Source organism: Diprion similis, chromosome 1 (assembly GCF_021155765.1).
Source record: "Diprion similis isolate iyDipSimi1 chromosome 1, iyDipSimi1.1, whole genome shotgun sequence".
Taxonomy (NCBI): domain Eukaryota; kingdom Metazoa; phylum Arthropoda; class Insecta; order Hymenoptera; family Diprionidae; genus Diprion; species Diprion similis.
Genome location: NC_060105.1, coordinates 12,206,521 through 12,233,131, shown reverse-complemented (window position 1 = coordinate 12,233,131; position 26,611 = coordinate 12,206,521). Strand labels below are relative to the sequence as shown.

The following is a 26,611-nucleotide window of genomic DNA, read 5'->3' as shown; positions in this document are numbered from 1 at the left end:
ATATCAGCTCGAGAGCCTCTAATGTAATTTACAAAAAGCAGTATCTAAGGGTTGCGAAGAGGTTTTAAAAATCCAGTGAGAACGTATAATAGACCATTTTTTTTTATCAGAAGCATTGATATGAATTTGATGTTTCTACGATTTTGAATGATTCTTCGAACGTTGATAAAATCTTATTATATGTGTATCGCTGGACAACTTCAAAAACAAAAAACAATAAAATTGATTTATTAGAAAATGTAGGTTTTTGACGACGATTGGCTTCAGAGAGGAGCGGAAGTCGACTGGGTAGGGTTGAGTATAACAAATGCTCGATTTTGTTTGATATATATTACATATACAATAATATACAAAGATAATAATATCCAACTCGCGAACTCATCTTAATTTGCAACATTGATAAACCTCGTAACTGTCAACATATAAAAAATAGACGAAAATCGATATTCAAGAAACTGGAATTCCTGACTAACAGTTACAATCTAGCTAACAATGGTAATCCGATTATGTCTAAGCTTATAAAACTTACAGAAGATAGAAATAAAAAAAATTACACTACAAACAATCGATCCCTGGTAAATTGGTAAGCTAAACGATATGTAAAATACTTTATAAAAAAATGACTTTGCAAGATTTTAACATTTTTTTATGAAATTTATATTCTGAAAGGCGACATATTCTAAGGCTAGACATTAAAGGTGTGTTCGAGATTTCTCGGCTTAGAAATTTCCCCTTCAATGTCCAAGAGTCTATAATCTTTGATTCTTCAACAGAGGCAAAAGTCCGCCGAACAAATAAAATGTGAAGAAAATTTTTGTGAACTTTAATCAGGGATGCATTAATAGATTTATCAGACTCTCAATTGTTGTTCTTCTCCTGCTTTAGGGCTCCAACCTCTTCAAGCATCGCCTGCAATCCTTCCGGGATTCGCCCTGCATCCAATTCCAAGCCCCACTGTTGATACTGAAACAAAAAGGAACATCGATTTCCAAGACACATAATGTCAGAAGCTGCTGGTTGTATAAGGTTTTGACGGTTGAATCGCGATTCGTGAGTTACGTCACATCTCGTGATTTCCAGAAAACCAAAAAGTTATTTTGGTATGATTCAGAAAACAAAAATTGTGGGCCAAGTTGAGACGAAGGTCTGTCTTTTGAAAGCGGATTTGAATAAACCAGGCTGAAAGTTTCTTTCTAAAACTTTGAAGGACTCGTCGATTGTCATCTATTTAAATGATGTTAATTAAAATTGTTAACGACCCATGGGAGAAGCTGCCAGCTACCAACTAAAATACGTTCTTCTCTTTAACAAGACGTTGAGAATCTATATTCTGGTAACTCAAAGGCTAAGTGAAAATATTTTGGACTGATGTCCGTTATCTTCATAAATCTATTTTCTATTTCTAGTTTATCGATATATTCCATAAAAATTTCTGTTTTCATCTAATCTAATCTAATGATTTATAATTCAAAGATCTGAAGAGATAGACATTAGATCTCTTCATATCCTTTCCTCGTGATAAGAGGTACTGTAAGTTCTTTCGATACACTATAAACTACAGGGATTCAAAGAGTCTACCCAACTGAAGACCAAAAAAAGGGGTTTTTCAATATTTTTTAACAAGTTTTTTGAAATTTTGATTTCAAATATATTTGTTTCATGCAAAAAACGACAAAAACGGCAGTCTTCCTCGACGTTTTCGAAAAATGTCCGCTATTTTGTTAATTTTGCAAATATGAAAAATTGTATGATTCATTCCAAGGCCGTTAACATGCCAAATCTGAAACCGTTCGATTTTTTTGTTCCAGGTTAACCATCTCCAAGAAATCATCAACACCGCAGGCCTACTTTTTTTGAGACTGATTTTAAACTACGATTTTCGTATACAAAAAGTGATTATAATTCGAGAGTGCATTTGTTAAGCATAACAAAGCCTAAATCAATATTTACAGTTAAAGCTTGTTAAAAAAAATTCTCGAAAAAACCCTTTTTTTGCTCGTCAGTTGGGAGACCCTTTAGGCACCTGCGTTGGTTACTTGGTTCAACATATCACGGACAGTTGTTGTCATTTCTACAATCCCGTGAAGCCAACTTGACCTAAAACCTCGCGCCATTCAGGCTGAAAGAAGCAGCAAAGCCCATTTTCTCTTATTCTCGTTTCTAGGTTGTCGGGTTGAAAGACGTACCGTGTCAAGTTCCTTGCGGAGCGCAAGCACAGCCTTTTCTCTGTCGGTAACCAATTCTTCAAGGTACTGGTACCTGAGTTTCTTCCTGGCGCGACATTCGCGCGCGCTCTGCCGGCTGCGTTCTGCAACACGCAACGTTGCGTTCGAATTAAAATCGGGAGCTCCGATGGCGGCCCTCTTGCAGTAGCTTCGAGAACCTGCGGTGCAGACAACGAGAAAGCGAAGGGGATGGTTAGCGGGATCCACAGCCCATAGGTACACACACAAGACCCACCCCATGAAAATTATTGTAATACATAGAGCGTGTTCAATGGTACAAAGACGTATGCGCCAAAACGGAGAATTCGTTGGTAAAAGCGGTATTCGCTACAAAAGCACTCAGAACCTTAAAAAAGGTAAAAGGTCTTAGGTTTGGTGGATACGCCCTTTCAGCACCAAAAAAATATTTTTTTATTCGTTGCATATGCAAATGGTGTAAGATCGTGACGTCTTTTTTGTAACATTCTTTGAAACGTAAGGATTTATCGATTTCGAGGAGAATCCTTAAGATTTTATACTTTCTCAAGAAACAATATCAAACGTAACTGTTTAAGAGTCGTGTGCGGGCACATGCGACCTTACACCATTAGTAAAGGTGATTATTTTTCATGACGTTGGCGATGAAACGACATAGCCGACAGTGCTTACAACCTTTTTTCATTGATTGATCACGCGATCAATGAGGATCTATCTTCCAATCTCAACGGTTTTCAATCTGTCCGAATACAAAGGAGAAAAGTACGCCTTTTCACATTTGCGTTTGGAAAAAGGTCGTATAATGGCGCACACGTCCCTGTACCATTAAACACGAGATATAGTTCAGGCGTCACCTGCAGGACAGGTTATACTGGAGTTTCATCGTCCTGTTAATCATACACTGAATGCATACCTTGTCTCTCGAGTCTCCTGGGATACAAAGCGCCAGGGAATAATTAGTGATGGGAGATGGGTAAAAAAATAACCGCGGATAAATGATCAACCCTATGCATGATGATTGTCATTTCTTTATCTTAATGAAATTCTTATTTTAGAATACAAGTTAAAATTTGGCTCAAACAAAAATTAAATATCATTGTCAATATGGTTGATTAATTTTGACGTTAAGACGTATTTGAAAAATATAATTCCGCCGCGCATACGCGAGAACAAAAGTTCTATTATAAATGGTGAAAAACGATGCTTCGTTCGCAAATAAATTAAGTCGTTTAATGAAAAATTCCATCAAGTCAGTCAGATGGAATGACGAAAAATAGTTGACACGTATTTTTTTTTTAATTCAATGCTTATTAACAGATATATAACCGTTGTTTTAAAATTCGTATCTCGAAAATTTCGGGTTTTCGAGCAGTCTACTTTTTGGTCTTTCGGGATTTTGACCCTCACTCATTATATCTATCTATGCACATTGTGACGTCACGCGTCAATTTCAAACTGCTATATCTTTGTTAATAAACGTTGAATTAAAAATAGCAAAAATACGAGTCAATTATTTTTCTACGTTTTATCTGACGGACTTGATAGAATTTTTGATTCAACCACGTAATTAAAATATAAATAATCCTCGGCTGTAACCATATTAACCAGTGAATACATTTTATATTCGAATATTATTCGTCATGATATTATTAGGATTTTTTTCAGTTCCAGAAGCCTTCGAAACCTCGTTTTTTTCATTAATGACGAATGAATATTTTGCTTAAATGGTGTGTGTTTGCGGCACCGATTTTTTGCTAATTCAATGCTAAGATTTATGCTAATCTAAGCGGCTTATTTCAGTCGTTGTTGAATTTGCACTGGCTCTCCGCATGGTAGTTGACTCTCTCGATTTCATCCAATACCCCTTATAGCTCACAGTTCTATCCAACACTGTAAATACTTGCGGATATTGCTATTTGGTTGTTTGTTTATTTTCACGCTAAAGATCAGTCATCACGTGAAAGATCAATAGTAAAGGTCAATAAAACTACTACAGCTCACAAAAAAAAAGTTTTGCACGTCAAAATGAACAAGAAAACGTATATTGCATTAAAAATATTTTTGAGACTCTTACACCGATTTGCAATTTTAGTGTGGATCCGGTCACGAGAGAATGACTGCATTTCGAAGTGCTTGATGGGAAGTTGGAGTACTTAATTGATACATGTCAATACTTCAAACTAGTATATTGCCAGCTCGAAATAGTAGCTTGAAAAATAAGTCACAAGATAATTGGTTGATATACATATAATAACAGTATAAAGAGCGCAGAAAATTTGAAATCCTCTTCAAAATCCGAGCATTTTTGAGCAGATGGAGATGAATTTTCATGAAATATGCAGGGAAGTAGATCTTCGTATTGAATGCACAAGAAGAACGTGATGTATTTCTATTCGTGTAATGACGACAATTTTGGTAGCGAGGTTAAAATTCTGAATTAGAAAAGTTCCGAAAGTGCAAAAATGAGGATATTTAAAAATCTGGAATTGCTGTTTCTTCAAAGTTTAATTTCTTTACTTCAAGTTTCGCCAGCAAATAATTCGGAATCGAATTAGGCGCTTTCGTAACTTTTCAAATTCGGAACTTCAACCCCGCCCGCAATTTCGCACATCACTGATACACATTAAAATCTCATATAGATCTAGAGGCCAAACAATTTTTCAGTGAAATACTACATGAAAAACAAAATATTTTCCTCCACGTTCATCTCTGATTCGAGTATAAAAAAAATCCCACTCTTATTCTCGTTTCACAATTAGCCTTTTTAATTGGCACTCAATAAAACTCACGCATGCTCACTTCAGTAGGAAAAACTATGCTGCCCACAGTCAGCTCTATACAATTGACCACACGAGGATTTCCTGGAATATAGATGCGATAAGGACTCTGATCTCTCATCGTAATCTGATGCAGTCATTTTGTGTAGAAGCAATTTGTTATAAAGAAAAAAAAAAAAAAAAAAAAAATGTACCGTCCGATCGAGTTAACGAAACTCGTGTTGTTTTTGCCTTGCTTTTTTCAAAATAGAAAGTAATCAAATTTTCGTCAACAAAATGTGACGAGTAGCCGATAAGATGATGATATTGAAATGACGAGTAAACTTATGATTCTCTGCTTTGAGGTGAAAACTTTTGCCTTCGCACGGCACTCTTGCAAAAAGTAGTTTCTGGTAGGAAAGGTTAACCTGATAACTCGACCGCCCTCGAGTCCAATTTTGCAAACTTGAGGCTGCAGAAGGCTAAACAAGTTGCTCGTGTCAATTGGCAGAAGATCCAGATTGGTGCAATTTTCAGTGGAATATTATTCCGGGCCGTAGTAAAGCAGAAAATTTCTCTGACACGTTTCTTGAAGTTATTTTAGCAAAAGTTAAAATTAAAGTCTCAAGTTGTGGATGCGATGTTCGGAACAAAAGCGGGCTGCTAGGTAAGTCGGTTGGTTGGAAGCTAAGAAATATATATCGCATTTCGCAAAGCTGTAGCAATAAATCTTGAAGGGAGAAAAAAAGTTTGTGCTGCATGTACGCATTTCGGTCATTACTAACGCGAAGCGAGAAGCACGACCCCGGTCTCCGGAAAAGGGCTGGTAAAAAGAAAAAAACAGTCGCGTGTGGCACCAATTGAACGAAAAAAATTCTATGATACTCAGAACAGTTCGACTCTGAGGTATACTATACAATTAAACAAGTTGTATGATTTACGATAAAGAAATGATAATAACTTGATTAACCCTATCAGTTAACAAAGTGCGCGATTATTCTTTTGAATATCATCATATTTAATTTGTGAGAAAATATTAGGGACTGTAATTGTTTGAGTAACTAGTCCTTTTGGATTGGCGACTTTGGATGCGTGTAATCTACAATTCTGAGAGAAAAGTTATTCCGCGTTATGATAAAGCAGAAAATTTTTTTGACGCTTATAAAGTTAAAGTTAAAGTCAAGATTGAATTTGTAAGTTGAGATTCGTTGCTTGGAAGAAAATCAGGATAGCAAGTAAGTTGGTTGGTTGGTATACCCTTTATGAAATATATATATACATATACCTAGTCTTGTGAAGCTATAGCAATAAATTCAGTGAGAGGAAAAAACTTTTTACTGCATGTACGCCTTTCGGTCATTAGTAACGCGAAGAGAAAAGCACGTTCTGAGCTTCCGGAAAAAGGGCAAGGATGAAATGGAAACAGCATTCGCGTGTGGCGTTAATTCTATGAAAAAAATACTATACTTAGAGTAGTAGGAATCATATTTTATAGATAAATAAAGAAACTTTGAAACGAAATTGAAAAAACATGATACAATTCTAGTGGTGAAATAACTGCTACATTACAGGCCAATTTTTGGTGATTGAATCATTTTTCATCTGTAAGTGGGTACCTAGGTATTCGGGTGCTTTCAACCGCCATGTTTTTATAGTAAAACAATTTTTTTTCTACGTTTAAATACGAATATAGCTTCTAATAACTTGAATCGCGAGGATCAGGAAGCTCAGATCGAAAAAAAATGTTAACAAAATTATTTATATAAGAATGTGAAGTGGTGGTCACATGAGGGTTGAGTTTTGCCACCAAAAATTCGGAATTTGGCACTTTTGGAACTTTTCAAATTCGCAATTTTAACCCCGCTCTCAAATACCTAATTTTCCGCTTACAATTAGTGAGATATAGAAGAGAAAATGAATATTTTTACTTCTATGAGAAGATTGCGAAAATCCCTAGTTTGATTCTACCATCCCTTGTGATTGTGTAAACTTTCTAAGAATGAGAAAACTTCACAAAGCATCGTTGCTAAATAACGCTCCACTCACAAAGAGGGAGAATATAGTTCGACTGATTGTCTTGTCAAAACAGCCGAAGGAACAGCACAAAAGCATAAATATTCATCGGGAGAGTAAAATTTATGCAGAAGAAATAGAAATGGAATGAAAATTGTAAAATTGCAGATTTTAGACCGTAAGTATAATTACAAATCGGCACCAGGGTTGGTATCTTCAGAGGAATTCATGCTCAGCCACGCGGCTGAACTTCAAAGCTTCTAACTCCGTCGACAGAATTTAGCCATTAGCACGGGTAATCCTCTGTGAAAAGTACTAATTAATGCAAAAGTAAGTTAAAGACTATGCAGTAGCGATGGAGTTGCTCGTGTTAACGGTAAGATGAATTGTTACGCGAATTCTGACTATTGCCAACGAGTTTGTTCGCCTGATCCCCGAAATTTCATGCAGAAGTATGTGGATTACTTAGGATTAAAACTGAAGCTGGTCAATAACCTTCATGTGCGTAAGTCGAATGTTTGAAATAATAATTGAACACGCTTTTTATGTATATTGAGATTGCGATGTTTGATTCATCGCTTGACATTGGAATCAGCGATTTAGTTAGAAATGTTGACTCATCTGAAGAATTTTTTTGCAAAGTGTTCATATCTGAAAGAAATTTTAGATCTTTTGTATCTACAGCTGTTTCAACAAAGTACAACAGAAGTTTCGCTGTAATTTTGAATTTTGGTTTCTAGAGACGAAGAAATGTAAAAATATGTCAAAATAAGCAAACGTATAATTTTTTACCTGACAGTAACTAGGATTTGTTTGATGTTGAAAAAAATGCAAATTCCCCAGCAAAAAACGATGGTTTTTTTTTGTGCTGAATTGGATTTTATTTTTTCAAACTTTAACTAATTTTTTAAATTATTTTTAATTTATCGTTAGCATTGAATTTAGGTGCAGGCATTTATCTCGGCATTTATAGCACATGAAAAATGTCAGCGTTCGCGCTGATCGATTATTCTGACATAATTTCTACTCAATGCATTTCAAATTATTCTCACACTTGATCGTCGGTGAAACAAGTTAAACGCTAATGTCAAATGAACGTATATGATCGTGATTAAATGTTTCTTCATTTGTCTGAAATGTCTGAAATTTTATTATATTCTGATCGAAGCAAATAAACTTGTTTAAAGAAATATTACCATTTTTTTTTTTCTACTTTCTACTATTCTGGTCTGCCGTAGTTTTCATACGAATGTTATTGCAGATACGAATAATCTGCAAAGTGAGAGCTATATGTATATAAACCCAATGCAATTGCTTTATCCAATAAATAATCGATTCCGAGATTTTTTTCTCCTACGGTTGAATTTCTCACCTTTTTTTACTCTCAAAGCACTATCGACTACGAAGAGCTGTTAACTCGGGGTAAACTTCAATGTAAAGCCGAGCTCAGCTCTTGCGGTGGAGTTCTAAAGTTTAAAGCTTCAACGCGCAGGATTACACCAAGATTTTCTTGTTATGAGGAACGTGCTTTTCAGCATAATCAAATGATTATTATTCTTTTATTCATTCAGTTTTTAAAGTCTGTTGAAAATAAATTATCAGACATGCGGTACGAATAGTCAAGTTGAAGATACAATGGATCAAGAAATAACATATATATAATATATATGTCTGATAATTTATTTTTATTATTATATTTATTTTATTTATTATATTATAATATATATATATATATATATATTCAAAAAAGACAATATTTCTTTCGCAAAATGTGAATTATTTCATGAAATTTTTATTTGATATATTTTCAACAAACGAAAATGAAACAGTTTGCTTCAAGTGTTCAAAATCGAAAGCTCTTACTTTACAAATCCGTTAATTAATTTAAATGTTATTCACTTATACAAACAAACAAAAAAAATGGATACGATGATAAAGGACGAGCATACTTTAAATGACGAAGCAATAATTTGAATAATGTAAAGAATATCGAATCAGGTAAAAAATCTGTAATAAAACGAGAGAAAAAAAATGACGAGTTGACAAGCGGAAGAGGATCTACGCACCGAGTTTCGCCTTCATATCTCCCTTGTCGGACGCCTTCCGGCCAGGCTTGCGTCCCCGCTTTCCGCCCTCTTTCCGATCGCCACGGGATCCGTCCTGAAATAATACATAAAAATACATCAGATAAGTAAATTGTGTAACCAGTTTTTTGAGTTTCAAGTCTGACGTCTAATGTCGGTTTGTGTGATATGAGAGGTCTGGATTTGTGAGAAAGAAAAATTCTTATTATCTGTTGATTTTTTCTTACTTTCTGAAGTATCCTTTGCAAAAGAGATCCTACAATTTTTAAATTTTTATAATAATCGTGGTTGAATGTTTCCATAATTGAATAAACGGTGAATTCAAAATCCACAGGATAAATTAGAACAATGACCACGAAGGAATTTGCTCAAGGAACTGAAAAGGACACTAGAAACTTTGGAAAATAAGAACTAAAAGGTCATCATAAAAATGACAATATCGATACTGTCCTTATTTTTTCAAATCAGCGAGAATTTCGATTGGAAACATGAAGCTGAAGCTAACAGCCAGAGTTCACAGAAAAACATATTAAACTTTTTGAAATACAAAAATGCAGTTCACTTCTATCATCATAATTTTGTAAAAATATTTGGGGTTCAAGGTATTTCACAAAATTGTAATTTTCGGACCCCACTACCTTATTCGAATGAACATTAGAACGTTTGGCTGCTAATTCTGGCTGCTAGCTCCAGCCTCGTATTGGAAACATTTGAGTGATTTCACAATCGTGGTTGGGAATTTACTCAGGTCAGAACGTGAAATGCAGATCAACAGTATCGTTGATTCTCGCGGGGATAAATTAATATTATATGGATGCATTAAGAGCCTTAGATTCGGGTACGTAAGTCACAAAGAGTATAAAATCGTAGGAGAGTATTTTCTGGTCTCGTATATCGCGTAAGCCGAAAGGATACATAGAGCCTGTGGAGACCCTTAAGTGAAACATATGAGCTTGGTGTTATCTCTTGACTCTTGAGTAAGTATTCCTCGTACATATATGTATAGATACTGAAACAGGGGACGGTTTTAGAGCGTCCAGGTTTTGAAGACTCTTCTCAAATGAATGCGTTGCCGGTTCGCACTGCTCAAGTAATATTCCACACGCTAAATAACGCGCTTGGATAGTTCTAAACTAATTTTAAAATTTATTACGAGAGGACCACAGTTCATCCCTTAGTATCTAAACCCTTACGCTGCACATCTCCTGCGGTTTCACGCCGGGGTCACTGGGACCCCGCATGAAAAATCATTGCGTAGAAACGGAGATATTAATTCAAGTGACTTGAAAAATCTGGGATATTCTGTTACTATCATACTTCAAGGCAAATTAGTTATCTTTAACGAAATGCAATTTTGAGTATGAAATAAAATCATCAAACAACAAAATACCGGAAACTGGATGATTCTCCTCAACGAATCATAACTCACTGAAGTTTCGCTATTATGATCAAAAATTCCACTAAGTAACCCTGAAGACGTAAGTATTTAAGAAAAAAATATGGAGATCAAAGTGATCATTCCAATTTCACACGACTTGATCACTTTTCAACCTGGCACCTCGATGTGCAGAAAAATGGTCCGAAAGTGAGACTAACAAGCTCAATACAGAAGTTGAAGGAACATCACAAACCAATAAAATCGTTGCAGCGATCATTCCCGTGGTTGCAAAGTTGAGGATGGAATAATGGCCCAGTTTTTGCCAGGTGTAACATGGCAAATACAGAATCGCGAGAAACAGCAAAGGGTTCTAATCTGGTCCTGCAAGGCGAAGGCAAAGACGAACGGAGTACGGTCTGGCAATTAGGGCGTCACTGATTAGTTCCCGGTGTCCGGAACAGACGTCGACACCGGATTACTTTTCCTCCATACAATATCCACCGGTCCATTACCAGATTGTCAATCTTCCGCCTAGTGTATAACAACAGCCTGTCTCTCACCCTATTAGTTATCGTAATGCGAAATGAGGCTCCAAAATTGCTGCCATTACTTCGGATCCAACCCTAAAATTTTTGCTGCCGATATCAACGCCATACCCAGGAATCATTCAAGCACTTCAAGTTTTGCAGAATCGGCGTTCATTATATTGCGCTTCATTCCCGATTCAATAGCAATTTTTCACCTATGCACATTTCCTAAATGGAAATATCGATCGCAGCCATCGAGAAAATACCCAGGCTAGTAAATCTAAAACGCCAAGTCCCGAAAGTGCACTCGAATCAATAAGTACAAAAGCAGCAGGGGACTGGATGGGGTGAAACTCTTACACATATAGGTAAATTTAGACGTCGGTGAAACTTTCGCGAAGATTTCCCTCACGCGAATTTCGTTCCGCCGAGCCCTGTACCGCATTCAATTTTCTGTAACCTTGTAAAGGGTTTACGTAATATTTGTAATTGATTATCGGAATAAATTTTCGTGAATAGATCCAGGATAGATTGCGAGTAGACTTAATATACCGATTGTTCATTTGGCGCAAAGGGTGCAAAAAATTATGCATTTGCACAGGACATGATAGTGACTCAAGTACCATTACTGGAGGTGTTGAAATTTTTCTTTAGTCTTCTCTCTAGATACTAGGTACACGAAGGAAAAGGAATTCTTAAACCAACAAACGAGATTTTGTTAAGAGTCCGTTCACTTCAATCTAGTATCCCTTACTTGTTACAAATATGATGACTTCAATTACACAAATTCGATTTAATTCGTTTGCCAAAATGATTTATCCAAGCCTTTCTTGTCGCGATCGATTAATGTATTCATTCGAGTGAACCTTTTTATATACTTCTGAAATTAATTCAACTAAATACCATTTCATTTGTAGTTTATGTATATTGTTGCCCCCAGTTCTTTCGATTGAATGCCTTACTTTGTTGATCTAGCCGGAGCTTGTTTCGCGTAACGGGTTGAACCAGTTGCACTAATTTGTTTACAAGGTCAAAGAAACACCAGATGCTTTGAAAGAAGTAGAGAATGTATAATTGATCGTAAACATCAGTATACCAGTACTATAAATGGCCACTAGGTGGCGAACTTTCTCGCTACGAAAGTAGCGACAGAGATAGTTATAAAAACGGGTAGTCGGCTGGAGGGTAAATACGGATAACCCAAGATAAGTTTGTCATCTGACCTACTGGCATGATACCAAGTATCGAATCATCGAAATTGATATTAACGACAGACAATCTAAAACTATTTACGCGGGTTCAATTTAAACTTTTACACGTATAATATTGAGTTTTCGGATGTTATCCCTTAAATATAGGGTAAATCTCGAAAAAGTTTTACTCTTCAGAACTATAAATGTTATCATTCAAAGGAAATGTTTTGTCAGCTTGAACAACGCTAATATTCAATCAATGCGAAAGATTTTTGTAACAACATTCATTACCTGTTTCAACCACTGAACTCATGACTCAACAAAACATGAATTAGAACCAGCTCAACTTGTTTTGATACAACAATCACATATGTTCAAAACAAAACGATTGAAGTGCAAAGACTTGATTCAAGTCTATATTAAGTTGTCCGAAGTATTTTATCAGACAAAAATATTTTATTGAACAATTGACTATAGCATTTAGTTGAATCGATCGAATATCACTCTACTCAAATAATCCTTTCCCTCCGTGTATATAAAAATTATATAGGTAGGAGTATATTCGGAGCAGAAAATCCTTGTCCAAAATCTATACTTTCATTTATCGGTTGGTGAACACTTGACCCGAATCGAGAAAATGAGAGCTACTTGTGGGGGCTTCGGGTAAAATCGACTGCATTAGTCGCAATCCGCGCAATCCGCGTGTCCAGCAACCGATAAATAAACCTTTATGTAGTAATAGAATGCTTTTTGCGTACAGCCGTATTATCCATAAATATTGCAGCAACAATACACCGTGAAGCTCAGCTTTGAGTAACATTAAAATTTACAAAGGCCTTCGGGGCACGTAGTCGCTGAATGACTACCGCGGCCGCATTTATATCCCCGAGAATCTAAGATTAACTTTTTTTTAAAACGTTATATGATCCAAGATATAATCTGGGAAGATTGCACGCCTATAGATGTTCTCACCCGGCGGGTTGATTATACATGTGCAGGTGCCTTTACCTCACGGTGACAAAGTATAAGTTTTCATCCTGCTTCAGCTGCGCTAGTGTTTACCTTCTGCAATGTCTCAGACTCAATCCTATCTGATATTAAAATCTCTTCAAAATCTTTATCTTTCCACTTCGCGTTGCGGTTATACTCTTCGAGACCCTGCTATATTTCTATCACGAATCTGTACCAACACAGTTGTAACGTTAGGTAGCGTCCCTATGTTGTCGATGCTACACTGCAGTACGAGCGAAAGGGGAAACGGATAGATTGCCAAACTCTTTTCCAATCTTTGGTCCCCAGGCACAGCTGACGTAGATCAAGAAGTCGTTACTCCCAAAAGAAAAGGATAAAAAAAAAAAAAATAGTATAAGATCTTAGGTTCGGAGACGTGAACCTGGTGCCGTGATCAAAGACACGATCGACGGCGTCACATTGGAGGTAATTTATAAACAAGCACGGAGGGAGTGGAAGAATGAACGAGAAGAATATGAATGGTGGAAATTGACCAAAACGAAGGAGGAAGCTTCAAATTTGGGTTGAAAAAAGTAAGGAACGTTCCTTTTATTGGAGAAAATTTGGTATGATAATTTTCTCGGTCAATGCCCGGTCGATGGGAACAGTTTCGACTTGACTGACTTTCTAAGGACCCGTTCCACGCGTTGGACAGTATCCTGAGGCCAAACCGAAGGTCGTGAAATATGCAAAGTCACCCTAAATATTTCAAGAGATATAAAAAATGTCTCTTCTTTCACTCTGTGGGGTCCTCCAGTGCCCCATTTTCGGTTTACGGTTATCTATTAGTTTCCTCGTGGTTCACGTTCAAGGTTTTCGAAGGGGAATATATTCCTCACTTACTGAGCACCAGGAGCACCACCACCGCCATAAGCTGTGCAGAAACTTGAAAAATTCATCGGCTGTGCCCTAAGGATCCATTTACTTGACAGCAGTACTGATTGGCCCTCGGAATTTTTGGTCTTGTAATAAAATATACGTAGAAGTAGGTATTTTAATGACAGTTGAAGAATGCTTATGTTCTTTTTTCATGGACCGGGTGTAAAAAAATTATTAGTCGCCGTTTTAACAGATGATTCTTCAGGTAAAAATCGGTGAAGATTCCCCGTGTGAATGAGATATGACCTAGCTAGTTAAAAAAGCGTTTTTAAAACTAACAGAAAAGGAAAGATAGAAATAATAAAATTCGTTCATACTTTGAGAAATGATGGGGCTTATGATTGTGCTTATAGGTTAACTAAGAAAAGTCGAAATTAAGATACGCCACTGCAGCTACATAAGATATTTTTTTATCGTAAATTTTTAAAACTTTCTTCGGTCAGACCACAAGCACAATCGTAAGCTCTGTCATTTGCCACAGTTTGAAAGGATTTTGATACTCGGAAGGAGCAGGAATTGTAAAATACGATTTGCTAGATTAGACAGAGGTCTGACATACCCTTAATCAAAACCATTGAAATTTCAGGTCAAATCGAGTGATTTTTACACAGCAAATTCATAACTTTGAAACAGAGTCTGTTTACAGGTTTTGACTTACTACGAATTCCAGTAATTCTTGGATTGGTATGGCTTGTGATGTAAAAAATAATGTGAAAATGTAAACATAAATAAGAAAAAATTGAATGATAAGAAGAAAGAGAGAGAGACAAAGAGCGAGAAAAAGGAAGAGATAAAGTGTGATAGAAAGAGAGCAACGAAAAAGTGGAGAAGGAATTTATATGCTACGTTAAGTTTAAGCTTAAGGCAATTAAAATAATATCCTGTAATGGAATCACGTCCTCCGTAGTCAGAATAAGGGCGAAGAGGATCTACATACACCTGCGTGAGTAATTGTGTACGTAAAAAATATTATACACGTACAATCCAAGTTAGGTATGACGGAAGATACCAGCGTTCGAGCACGTATACCTTATAACGGTGAAGAAAATTTCACTGCATTTAATATTGAACTAACTAACCGGGTCAGGTAAAGCCTTTAATAATGAAAATTCACTGAGTAAAATTTCTTTTATATCGTTAAATTAAATAGCTCGGCAGGATAAAAGATACGAGGGTTGATTTAAACGAGCCTGATTAAAAAATATTCTCTAAAACCGCTCGGAACGAGCCACATTTTTTTACAAGACTCTGTATACACTTATTTGGAAATTGATTTTTTTTAAACGAATCCGAGTTTCAATATGCTTCGTTGTTCGACAGTGTGTGTAAATAAACTAAATCTGAACGAGTCTACGTAAAATTTTCCACATCATTAACCTGAAATATTTGTGAATTTGGGTAATGTTAATTATAAAACTATGCAAAGTTGTCAGATATTGTAAATCAGATTTTCCGTAAGATATGCTAATTGTTGTTGTTGTTGTTATAATCTTTACATACATTCGCTAAAGAGGATGCCAAGATCCTGAAAAACTTATCGTCGATAAATTTTTACAAGAACAAGTTGATGAGTATCTCTCATGAATTTTAGAGAGTTCCTTCGAAGAGAAATCAAATTCAAATGCCATCATTTCACAGTCTAAATCCCTTTGCCCGAAGAAATGCACACGCAGTATTTTGGAATTGTCACAACTTCAACAACTTCAAAGGTTCCGTAATTTTTTTAAATTTTTACAGTGCTTTTATTCTTCTTATTATACCTGCTTTGGTTTAGTAAGGGTCCTTTTCCAATTGTGACTTCAAGGATATTGCATTCGAAGAACTTGAGTAATATACAAGATAAAATTAAGAATATTGGGTCATTTTCGCATTGAATTTATCAGAAAAATATGAAAATGAATTCGTAAAACTACTTCGTATGTTTTCAAATATAATAGTGGCTGCGACCAGTTAGTAACGGACTGCTTCGAACAGTAATAGTGTAAATAAAAGTTAAATCTCATGGCTGCTTTTCCATACAGTGTTTGAGAGTGATAAACAAATATACACAGCAAAAGTTCACTTGTACATCGATTTTCGTGAGTAATATGATCAACCCTCAAAATGTAAAGTGTTTCAACAAATATTGTCCGATGTGAGTCAAGTATAATTAGCCAGTTCGAGGAAATTTTTAACAGTGGGATACTATGAAAAAAAAAAATAACAATTTTTCAATTCACGTGCATCTCAGTATCTCCTTTCTTTTATTGTCAATTGTCAACAGATTATACAAGTAGGATTGACTATCATAATGTGTCCAAAAAGTGACTTAATATCTTGATTAGCTATAAAAGTCGATGTGCCGAAACCAACAGTCTGCAAATTGTCTTGCTACACTCAATAGATTGCACTGCATATAATCTGCAATCAAAAAAAAAAAAAAAAAACTGCGTATGAGATTAAAATGCAAAAGATTTATAATACCCGTAGCCATTTTTATACTCGAAATGGATCTTAGCTCTACGGCAATCCGGTGATGTAAGAACCATTTCAAAACGGATGTTTTTTTTATAGAAGAATCAACCGTCTCTTGTCTGAACCAAGAGCCACGATCTTATTCTTCTTTACCATCAAATCCAAAAATGCTGCTGACTGAATTTTCAAGAGCATCCTCTGTGCACATTATTCCGAATGAAAACGGTAAGATCAGAATTTTCAGGAAGAGTCTTGTAGAGGAATACTTGATTTAAAAAATGTAATGGTTGACCCTCGCAATACGTTATACGCAATTGATTTAGAAGAACGATAAATCCAGAGAGGTTAGGAAAAAATGGCATCGTTTAGTTTGATTTAATACGGAGTGTTTCATATTTGTATGAAACACGATTAGAGAGAAATATCTTCTCTCCGGCGATACAGTGGAAATCTACGATAAATCCTGCAGTTGGTCAAACAGTTGGCATATTTACCTTTTGAACTGGTAGATAACCTTTTCTTATCGACAGTATTTGTTACCGATATAGAATACGAACAAAAACTCGGTCCACAGGTTGGCAAGACAGGAATCCAACGTAACAGTAGCATTAAATGTGGATGAAAAAAAGTACCGGGTACAAAATCAGTCAAATACGAGTTACACGTGCTCTAATCGGGAAATAATAGTTGCATTTGCTGCCTAACCCGTTCACTTTAAAATGAAAATATTGACTAAAATGTCTTTATTTGAGCGAAGAAACACTTTTCCAACGATTTTGAGATGTTTTGTATATGTTACAGAAATACAATTTTTTTTTTCGTAATTGGCGTATTTCTAGCCACGTGAGAATAATTTTATAACAAAATAAATAGCAGCAATCGATTTGTCAGAACATTTTACCCATATTTCACAAACTTGACAATTATTTAATATGCAATGTATCTGGAGAGAATCAAGACTGTACACTGTAGTGCAAAACAAAGCATATATGTTAAAATTTGAAAATTTGATTGTACACGTTTCCGAAATTTTGAAATATTATCCGTGTTCCTATTTACTTTTGTGTAGATACGGAGTTTGAAAAAGTTAGCCTGCTGTTAAAAAATCACGATTTATGGAACCACGACGTATATTTCACGATATGAAATTGGCAGCCATATGATATGAATGAATATATTCCCTCACGGCTTGGAATTGCTGGTGCCATATATAATACATGCATGTATTATACGAACTCCGTTTACGCAACTCTATGGAAAGACTAGGTAGTAGATAGCTTGGGAATCCTAGGAGAATACTGGACTTCAAATTGCTTTGGCGCATACGTAGCGTAGCGCATAATTGACCCACGAGGAACAAACCCAGAGTCAGTGTCGGCGAGAAATTGTCGCGCAGGTCGAAAGCGCTAAAATTTTGACTTTCATATTAGACTGAGAAATTTTTTGGACCAATTATTTTTAACGTATAATAACATCTCAAAGCATATTTTTCTACACTCATTGATTTTCCTCAATTTTGTTTAAATTTGAAAACACACCCTTATTGTTTACGGTGTGAGTTCAAATTTTTTACAAACTTTGAGTAAGAGTGAACATTTTATGTCAATTCAAATCTTATCTTAGAGCGGTCATGTTTATGAAAAAAAAAAAAAAAATGTCATAAGTTGGCAGCTACTAATACTTCGAAATGAATGACAATTCATTATCCAAAATCTATCGGTTCCAAAGAATGCTTTAGGATATAGTTTTGCTTTCAAGAGAGAAAGAGAAAATTTGCTTCAGACAAATCTCAAATTTGAAGTCGGTAAAGTTTTCTATTTGAGCGAGCATTGCCAAGATATAACATGTGCAGTACACGGTAAACAAATCTCGCAAGGTGGATTCCAGAGGGAACTGGAAGCCCGGCAAAGTCTCTAACTGTTTCTGCGAAAGCTCGGAGAAGGTATCATAATTTAATCAATGCAGGTCATCACTCTGGACTGAAGCAAGAAACGAATATGCCAACAGATATATCAAGCAAGTTCAAAATTAAAAAATGAAATACAGTTGAGTTATCGATATTTCATTAGGAAGATGATATAGTCATATGGATAAAATGATTGAAATTTTTTAGTATAGTTACCCTAAATCGACGACATGAAATGGCTGAATTTTGTTATTGATAATTGAAAAGAATTAAATATTCAAAAAATGATTTCAAGTTAGCACCGTAAAATTGAATTATGTCAACTATGGAATTATTATCTGGGCCTATACGTCACTGAAGCGAAAAAGCCACATAAAATATGTTCCTCCAACCATTGGTACATTTATTTGAATTTTACCCTACAAATATAGTTTCAAACTCGCTTTTGTTTCATCAAAGATAGTAAATATATTTTTTAAAAATCATTGTTATCGATAGATACGTTGACCCATTTTCGCTCACCTTTTGCCAATCACAATATGTGTACCGAGTGATATGAAATGGTTCAATTTTTATGAGAAAAATTATATTTTTATAACGTCCAAAAAATGACCCATTTTCGGTGACAGAGATTCGACAAAAATACTCGGAATTCAAATTTCAGGCACAAAGTAGAAAAGTATCAAGCACATTAAAAAAGGAAACCCTGAATGAATATAAATTCCGTTACTGATGGTGAGATCTTAAGAGAATTTCCGAATAGCCTACTAGTAATTCAAATGTTTCAAGCTCTCGCGGGGATTGAGCTGGTATAAGAATCTCTACACGGTTGTAAAGTACAAACTCCAAGCATGAAAATTACTTTTCAGTTTCTTGAAATAAGAGAGAACCACCCTCTCGTGTAACTCTCAAGTATAATAACCCATACCCACCGCCGCCGGTATGGGACTAAAATTACGTCGTTTCTTCCTGCAGGTACGTCTGACTCCGCAGCTTATGCATGCACATAATATACATTACACGCACTATATATGTATGCATCCATGTCCACATTGCCATGGCTTACAATAAGACTGGTGCCGCAGCCGCAATTTCACAGAAAGGCGCCCATTTCCTCTACATATGTGTGTAAAGAGCTAAACTTCTTCCAAATTGCATTTTTCAAAAAGCTTCTTTCGGTAAAATTCTTGTGAGGAACACAGAGAACAAAGGATAAGTTATCATCTGATTGTGCCAATAATTAACAATTGACTGTTGACTTTAATTCAGAAAAGGATTCGAAAACTGGCTACGATTTTTTGAAATTCGATTATTTTTTTCTATCTATATATAAAGAAATTTCAGATATTCGGTCAAGATCGTTTCTTACACGAAATAGTTAACCTATTCTGAAGACTGCAACATCATCATATGTGGTATGATTCTACCTGGATTATCCCTAAATTCTTACATTTCATTCTCTCGCCTTATACCAACGAATATCATTTATAGATGAGAAAAAAATATTGGATTGAAAAAGAATGTATAGTCAAGCAGGATTAGGTAGGTAAACCAATTTGTATTTTACTATATATAAATATAATAAATTCAAAATAGGGTTTACAAATCCTACACACGTTACTACGAAGATTTTTTAACGTCCGATTGTGATTGAAAATTTTACTCTTCTTGTTCTAGAAATTCGATAATGACCTCATTAAGAGAAAATCTGACGTGTTATAATACGTAGACCTAAAGACTGATACGGAGTTGCATAAAGGAAAAATTGGAAACAATAACGCAATAAAAATGATTGTAATAATGGTAACGAACATCCAGTTCATAGCAGACGCAATATGTTCATCCGGTATTCCTGTAGGTTATTCACCATACATGATGAGGATGAAGTTGGTAACGTGACTGTAACAATGCATGATTAGGAGAAATTGTTACTCCGTATCTTTTGAAACAATGATAAACAAATCATATTCATATGTCTAAAAGCCAACTTCTTAAAAGTTATTCGGAAATTGTAGGGTAATGATTTTTTCGCTGATGTTTCATTACCTTAACGTTACTAACTTCAGCCTCGCCCATACATGTGGATAATGTATCATGTACAAACACCTAACTGATGCTGTACACACGTAAAGTGGCGCACGTAGCTCACCAACCTTACGGAACGTGTACCGGCTATGATAACAACAAACATAACGAACAGAAAAGTAAGCGATGCATATACTTGTAAGAATATGTTATACATCATATATACAACGCTTAAGACGTATAATAATTTAATCCGTAGTGAGAAAAAGGTTCTTTTGTTGGTATGCAACGTTTTTACAGATTTAATAGTATGAAGCACGTCAACGAAAAACAGAGAACGACTGAGCGGTGTGGTTCGAGAAGCCGAATTCTCATTGCACGTTGCACGAAATAGGAAAACTGTGAACCTATAAGCACATCGCAGTTGTTATCAAGCCGGTTGATGAGATAAGCAAATCAATGTCAACCGACTGAGAAAAATTTTTCGGTAACCATCCTAAGATTAATCTGAGTTTAGGAGTAGGTTGTAGAAAAACAGGCTACACGATGGGTAAAATTTTACCCGTAAAATAAAACTCAAATCATTGAATAAATTTGTTGTTTTAATTGAAGAAATGTTATTCGATACAGGTAAAAGTGGTTGTGTGATCAAGTGAAGTCACATTCATTGAAATAAAAATTTTTTTTTTTTATCACCGAGTTCGGTAACTTCGATATATACTTTTTTCGACCACCTGGATGAACCGATTATGCAACGAAAAACTGCATACTGGCTCCTATCGCGCCCGCTGTTGGTGCTGCGTTGCACGAGCGATTATAGAATAAATTTTAAATCAGGTCAGGGACGTCGCGGTGGGGCGGATTTAAGCAGCGCGTAGATACCGTAAACGGAGTTGTGCAGTTAGTGCGTCTCACAGTTGCAGAGCAAGGGGATTGAGCGTGCTTGGGAATCCAAAGCTTAAATGAAACTTAACTCAAAAAGAGATAATTTGCGGCCGGCTTAGACTCACAAACGGTGAGGCAATTGCGCGCCGGTTTATCGAGCAAAATAAAAACAAACCGAAGGCGGAAGAGGAAGGGTTATTGACAGCGTCGGTTAAGGGGCCGGTGCCCTCGAGATGGGCGCCGCACGATCGCAGGAGCGTAGCAATTGGGTTGACAGTGGAAGTCACCCTGGGGGCGCCCGGCACCCTCCAGTACCCTGATGCATTCCGGCCCCCGCCGCTTAAAAAAGTTTGAGAATTATGCGGTAAAAAGAGAAGACTTACCAATGCTCCGCGTCGTACAGAGGCTCGCCAACTGCGCAGTTGAAACGAAAGGCTAGAGCGTGAACCGTTGACGGAAGCCAGTAGAAACGGTTACGACCGTCGCGCGCTCTGCCGTCAAAGTGCGCGTGTGTGAGACACGCGTTTTACGGTTGACGGTACGCGTGCTTACGCATCCCGCTTCGCGCCGCCCGCGAGGAAAGCGGGAACCGCTCGCGACGTTCGAAATTTAAACCGCGTTCGGGGAAACTAACCGACGCGACGACGCTCGATAAACTGTTTTACCTTGTCAGTCGTATTTACGCGGGAAGGCAGATGTTTTGATAGCGAGTGGGGGTCGAAACTTGGAAGGGTCAGTCTTGAGTCACTGGGTGGTAGGCGGTCTGATCAGCGACACTTTCAAAAATCAAGATTTCGAACAATTCATCTTTCGTTATTTTATTTTCGCATGTTTGAAATTTCGATGTATTGATATTCGCAATATTGATCCTTTCAAGTTTTGACTCCCAACCTTGATAGCTGGATAACGGCTGCTCTGGAGAAACTTGGTCCTTTAATTAAAACTATAAGAAGAAACTTTTTTGGATGTTTTCAGATGAATACCTACTCTAAAATTTACTTAGATCCTGATTTAAAGGAATTCGAAATTTTCAGGATTTCTAGTTTTTGTGTAACGATATTAACTAGAAATAGTAGAGCGAGGTGGTAGACACTTCTTTTTTTAGTCAACATTACATTATTCGCATTCATCTGCAATTGAAGAAAATTACTCAAGATATATTGTCAAGTCTGAATTTCGACTGATCAATCAGTGGGTTTTCCATTCACGTGAAAATGTTTTATTTCTTTCAATCTAATCAATAATTTCTTAATTGAATTGCAGATATTCGAGACGAGGATTCCGATAATTGTTCAAATGACCGAGCATTATTCCAATGTTGATCGCATCCAACGAATTTGCTGTCGATTATCGAAGGTAGAAACATTTTAACTAGATTAGCACTATTCGGGCTACGTTGGAAAAAAATGTTATGTGTTCGCCCGATTTTTGTACAAAAGCAGATTCGCTATAACATTTAAAATCAATTATTAATAATATTTAACGGTTGCCTACTAATGAAATTTTCAATTCACATAACACTAATTGGAACGAGAAAACCTCATTAAACGATAGATCCAGATAAAAATTGACGAACATTTCAGGTTGGGAAGCATTTATTATCAAAGAAAATCCATTATTCCCAAAACATTTTTACTTAATCGTGGTTAAATATTCAAAAAATATTCATTTGTTGTAGTTTACCAGGTTTGATGGCATCATACATATTAAGTTTCCATTTCCTTCTCTTTCAATGCACACTGAATGTGACCATAATTCATTACACAATGGAGCTAACGTGCTATTATTGGATACTGAAAATTTGAGAAACTAAACTTAGGAATTACCATCAAATTTATTTTCAAAAGTATCACTATAGTGCCGAATTCACGCTGACATGCAGTGTCGTATCCTGTCCATTCTCTACGCGGATCACGTACAGCATTGCGTTGCAATTGCATGCATTTGAATAAGATGAATGCTTCAAAATCGATAGAGCTGCATATATACATAATATACGGACACGAGCTGTTTGCAAATTCAGTGAATATCGGGCGTCTCTACGAGACCTATATTGAGTTACCTCCATTATTTTGTTTCATTCTATTTTATGCAGTTTTATTCACAGTCACATTCACCGTATACAATACTAATTTGTCTTCTAATTTCATTACATACTATACTTTCGAATTTTCAAAAATCTAACAATAGATATAGAATTAAATTCTTTGTACGAAATGGAAAAATAAACCCAAAATTTTATTCCTGTTCACATAATAAATCATGTAATGCTGAATAAAATGTGAAAATATTAACACTTCTAGCTCTCAGAAGTCAACGATCCAATTATTCCAAGACTATTTGAGAGCTGACCTCTTTTCTACATAAATATTATACCTAGATAAAGACACCCGAGTGTTATCTGTTTTCCTTCTATATATATAAGAGTAATATACGTCTATGGGTTGAACGGAATAATATTTAATTAAAAATCGTTTGTATTAATATTTTCACTTAATACAGTACCATGCACTCGAATTACTCGTTGATCCATTATTTTAGCTCTGAGTTTCACGGAGAGCTAAAATATTTAAGTCGGATCTAACGGAATTCATATGCAATGTAATTTGTCACCAACCGAGGTAAACTTATCGATGTGCGAATGAAGAAATCTGTTCGATATACCGACGGTGATACCATATAATACCTATAGAACAACGCTCATAGCTATCGATTCAGTATTTTAAACCTGTAGCTGTTATGAACTTGACAAATAATAACGTGAAAACGAATCATGCGCCGTGAGCATCGTCCGATGAGTAAGTAATGAGATACCAAACCACGTGACACTCAGTCTAAAAACAATGTTGAAGTTAGTAGCGTTACCGTATCGAAAAGTTGAGAAAAAATCACTATTCTCTAATTTTCACAATGATTTTAAAGGACGTAGGATTGCAAAATATCAGTATATTTCGCTTCATTACGGTTTTCTGAATTTCAAACCGTTCGAAAATTGCGAAATAACGGTTTTTCCTCAGTATGAATCGTTACGATGACGTCACTAACTTCGACAATATATCTTAAAAAGTATGACACGAGTTACGTGTGCAAATGTACAAACATATCTCTGTAGATATTAAATACAGAAACAACGAAGCAGTCCTTCAGCGACAACTATCGGCAAAAATGTAAATTTTATAGTTTGGCAAGCAGACGACAGGTGCTAGAATGTGCAAGGAGGACGAAGAGTGTGGGGGGGGGGGGAGGGGGAGCCAGACGGATCTATGGAGCCAACCGACGAAAAACATCACCCCTTGCATTTTCCCTCCGCCGCACATCACCCCTTGCCTAACGTACAAGTGACAGACACACGCCCTTTGTCTACATCGACAGCTCAATAGGAAAATTCCGCAAAATACGTTTCAACAAGTTCGATGAGCCTGTTTTTAAAAATCGAATTAAAGCGAAGGACAACTGTCGTCATTGACTAAATACGAGTTATTTTTGTTCCGGTTTGTCGTCTTTTTTTTCTCCTTCTGCCAATTTTTCGCAACTTTTCGATACATGCCGACCTGCTGTCAGCTCGAGGTTTAAGACTAACTACTCACCAATTCGTTTTCGACGGTGCACATACGCTCAACTTCCATTTTTCAAATCGTACGTCGAACAGTATTCGGTATTCGTCCCAAGATAAAACTTGATCACTTTGTCAGCAGCCTATTGCTCTGGTTCTTTTAGACACTGGAGAGACAACGTGTGTATGTTTACAAACACCGCAAGGTCATGCAGCTGGCCCTCGGTCTTTCAGTCGAATACGTTACGTCATGCAGCGCTGCTGGCGGTTGACAAGCATGCTTACTACCTTATTCCGTGACGCGCAATGATCACGTGCCTCACGATTCATCAAGCGTCGATAAATGGCCGTCCGTCATCATCTCTCTCGATATTTCATCTCTTTTTCCTTCTTCCTATATTTGGTGCAGCTGGCAAATTCTCTCACGTGTTTACTATTGCAATCTTACAATAATGGGCTTGTAGATGAGAAATATCGTTGCAAAACCACTTCGCAATTGATCAGTTGACACGCAGGCGACTTTACCGACAGCTGATCCGCTACCGCGTTTTATGCATGTTTGCTTGTTCTGCAAGGTACATTTCGCTCTCGGTCTTTCAGGTATCTCGTCGTTTGCTCTCCAGCTGGTAGCGCCATCATAGTCAACTACAAGGAACTTAAAAGACTGAGAAGGTTCTAGCGAGCACGAACAGATATCCCGAAGATTGTGCTAGATCCTTTTATGTTCTGAAGATTTACGGAGCATTTACGATTATTTTAAGTAAGCATGTTGGAGTCTCATTGGCATAGTCGCATCTGATTGGATTTATTTACTTCGCATTATATTGTCAATATTCTTGATACGATTTTCGTAAATCGTAAAAACTACAGTAACGCTTTGTTTGTTCATCATTTTTCTATTTCGGTTAAAAATTTTCAGTTATTACTTCAAATAAGCCTTCATTACTTTTAGCAACATAAACATTATTTTAATGTTTAATAAGGTTCCAAAATTTTGGAATACCTTAAATGCTTCAAATGATCCGAAAGTCCCGTCTAATGCATCTGTGAAGAAGGAGCTTGAAAATCTCGCGATAAATTGCGAAAATGTAAATAAATTCAAAATAGGTCTTTTCAGTTTAAATTTTTCAAGTGGAGAATTCAATTTTGTACCAATGGAAACCTTTCTGAAACCCGAAGGTAAATAAGTATCATGAAAGTGGGGATGCATGAGGAACAACGTCTTTTATTTGAGCACCTTTCACCTCGTATATTGATTATACATATATTACCATGCCTCAGGCGCTCTCCAGTGAAAATGGAAAAATCTCAATAATTGAAAGTTTGACTAGATATCATTCAAACTCAATTTCAGGAAAGTGTAAAATTATACAGCAGTGCTTGAGGCAATAGTAAATTTTTATTGAAAAAACAATTCTTAGACTAATTGGATAAATAAAATTAATTCTGTTTACCGAGTACATACTCAGCCTACAAAATTCGTTTTTACATCAGTTGAAAATCTATTTTTACTGATGTAAAGTTACTATTCCTATTCATTACATGACTTGATTATACATATCCTCATATGCCAAAGTTCGTTTCCAATTTTCTAAGCATTGAATGAAGAATTACCAGCTGTCTCAGCAGTAGGTATGATCTAAAGACATGAAATCAAGTTACTGGCAGCGGCATCACTTTCAATTCACGCATGGTACCGTCGATCACCCTAACAATAGTGAAAATAATGGTGAAATTAATAATAGT

The 26,611-nt window shown here is 36.2% G+C and overlaps 1 protein-coding gene across 5 annotated transcripts; it reads right to left on the bottom strand.

Moving 5' to 3' along the window:
- Window positions 1-313: 313 nt before the first annotated feature.
- On the bottom strand, window positions 314-25,090 carry LOC124406774 (REPTOR-binding partner). Of its 5 annotated transcripts, none has more exons than XM_046882403.1 (4): window positions 24,900-25,090; window positions 9,039-9,130; window positions 2,187-2,388; window positions 314-963 (listed from the first exon to the last, which is right to left on the bottom strand). In XM_046882403.1, exons 1-4 carry the CDS (start codon window positions 24,936-24,938, stop codon window positions 859-861), a joined length of 438 nt encoding a protein of 145 aa, XP_046738359.1. In that variant the 5' UTR covers window positions 24,939-25,090; the 3' UTR covers window positions 314-858. The 5 variants fall into 5 exon arrangements, with proteins under 5 accessions (XP_046738359.1, XP_046738441.1, XP_046738523.1 ...); XM_046882485.1 differs by having other exon boundaries at window positions 2,187-2,383; window positions 9,037-9,130; window positions 24,900-25,089; XM_046882567.1 differs by having other exon boundaries at window positions 2,187-2,308; window positions 9,037-9,130; window positions 24,900-25,089.
- Between the last annotated feature and the right edge of the window lie 1,521 nt (window positions 25,091-26,611).

Bases quoted from the DNA above. Each gene is read 5' to 3' on its own strand.
- LOC124406774 (XM_046882403.1), bottom strand. From the start codon at position 24,938: ATGGAAGTTGAGCGTATGTGCACCGTCGAAAACGAATTG. The intron at 9,131-24,899 runs GTGAGTAGTTAG...GTATTATTTCAG, and splicing joins GCACCGTCGAAAACGAATTG to GACGGATCCCGTGGCGATCG. The intron at 964-2,186 runs GTACGTCTTTCA...TTTTTGTTTCAG, and splicing joins TCCGCAAGGAACTTGACACG to TATCAACAGTGGGGCTTGGA.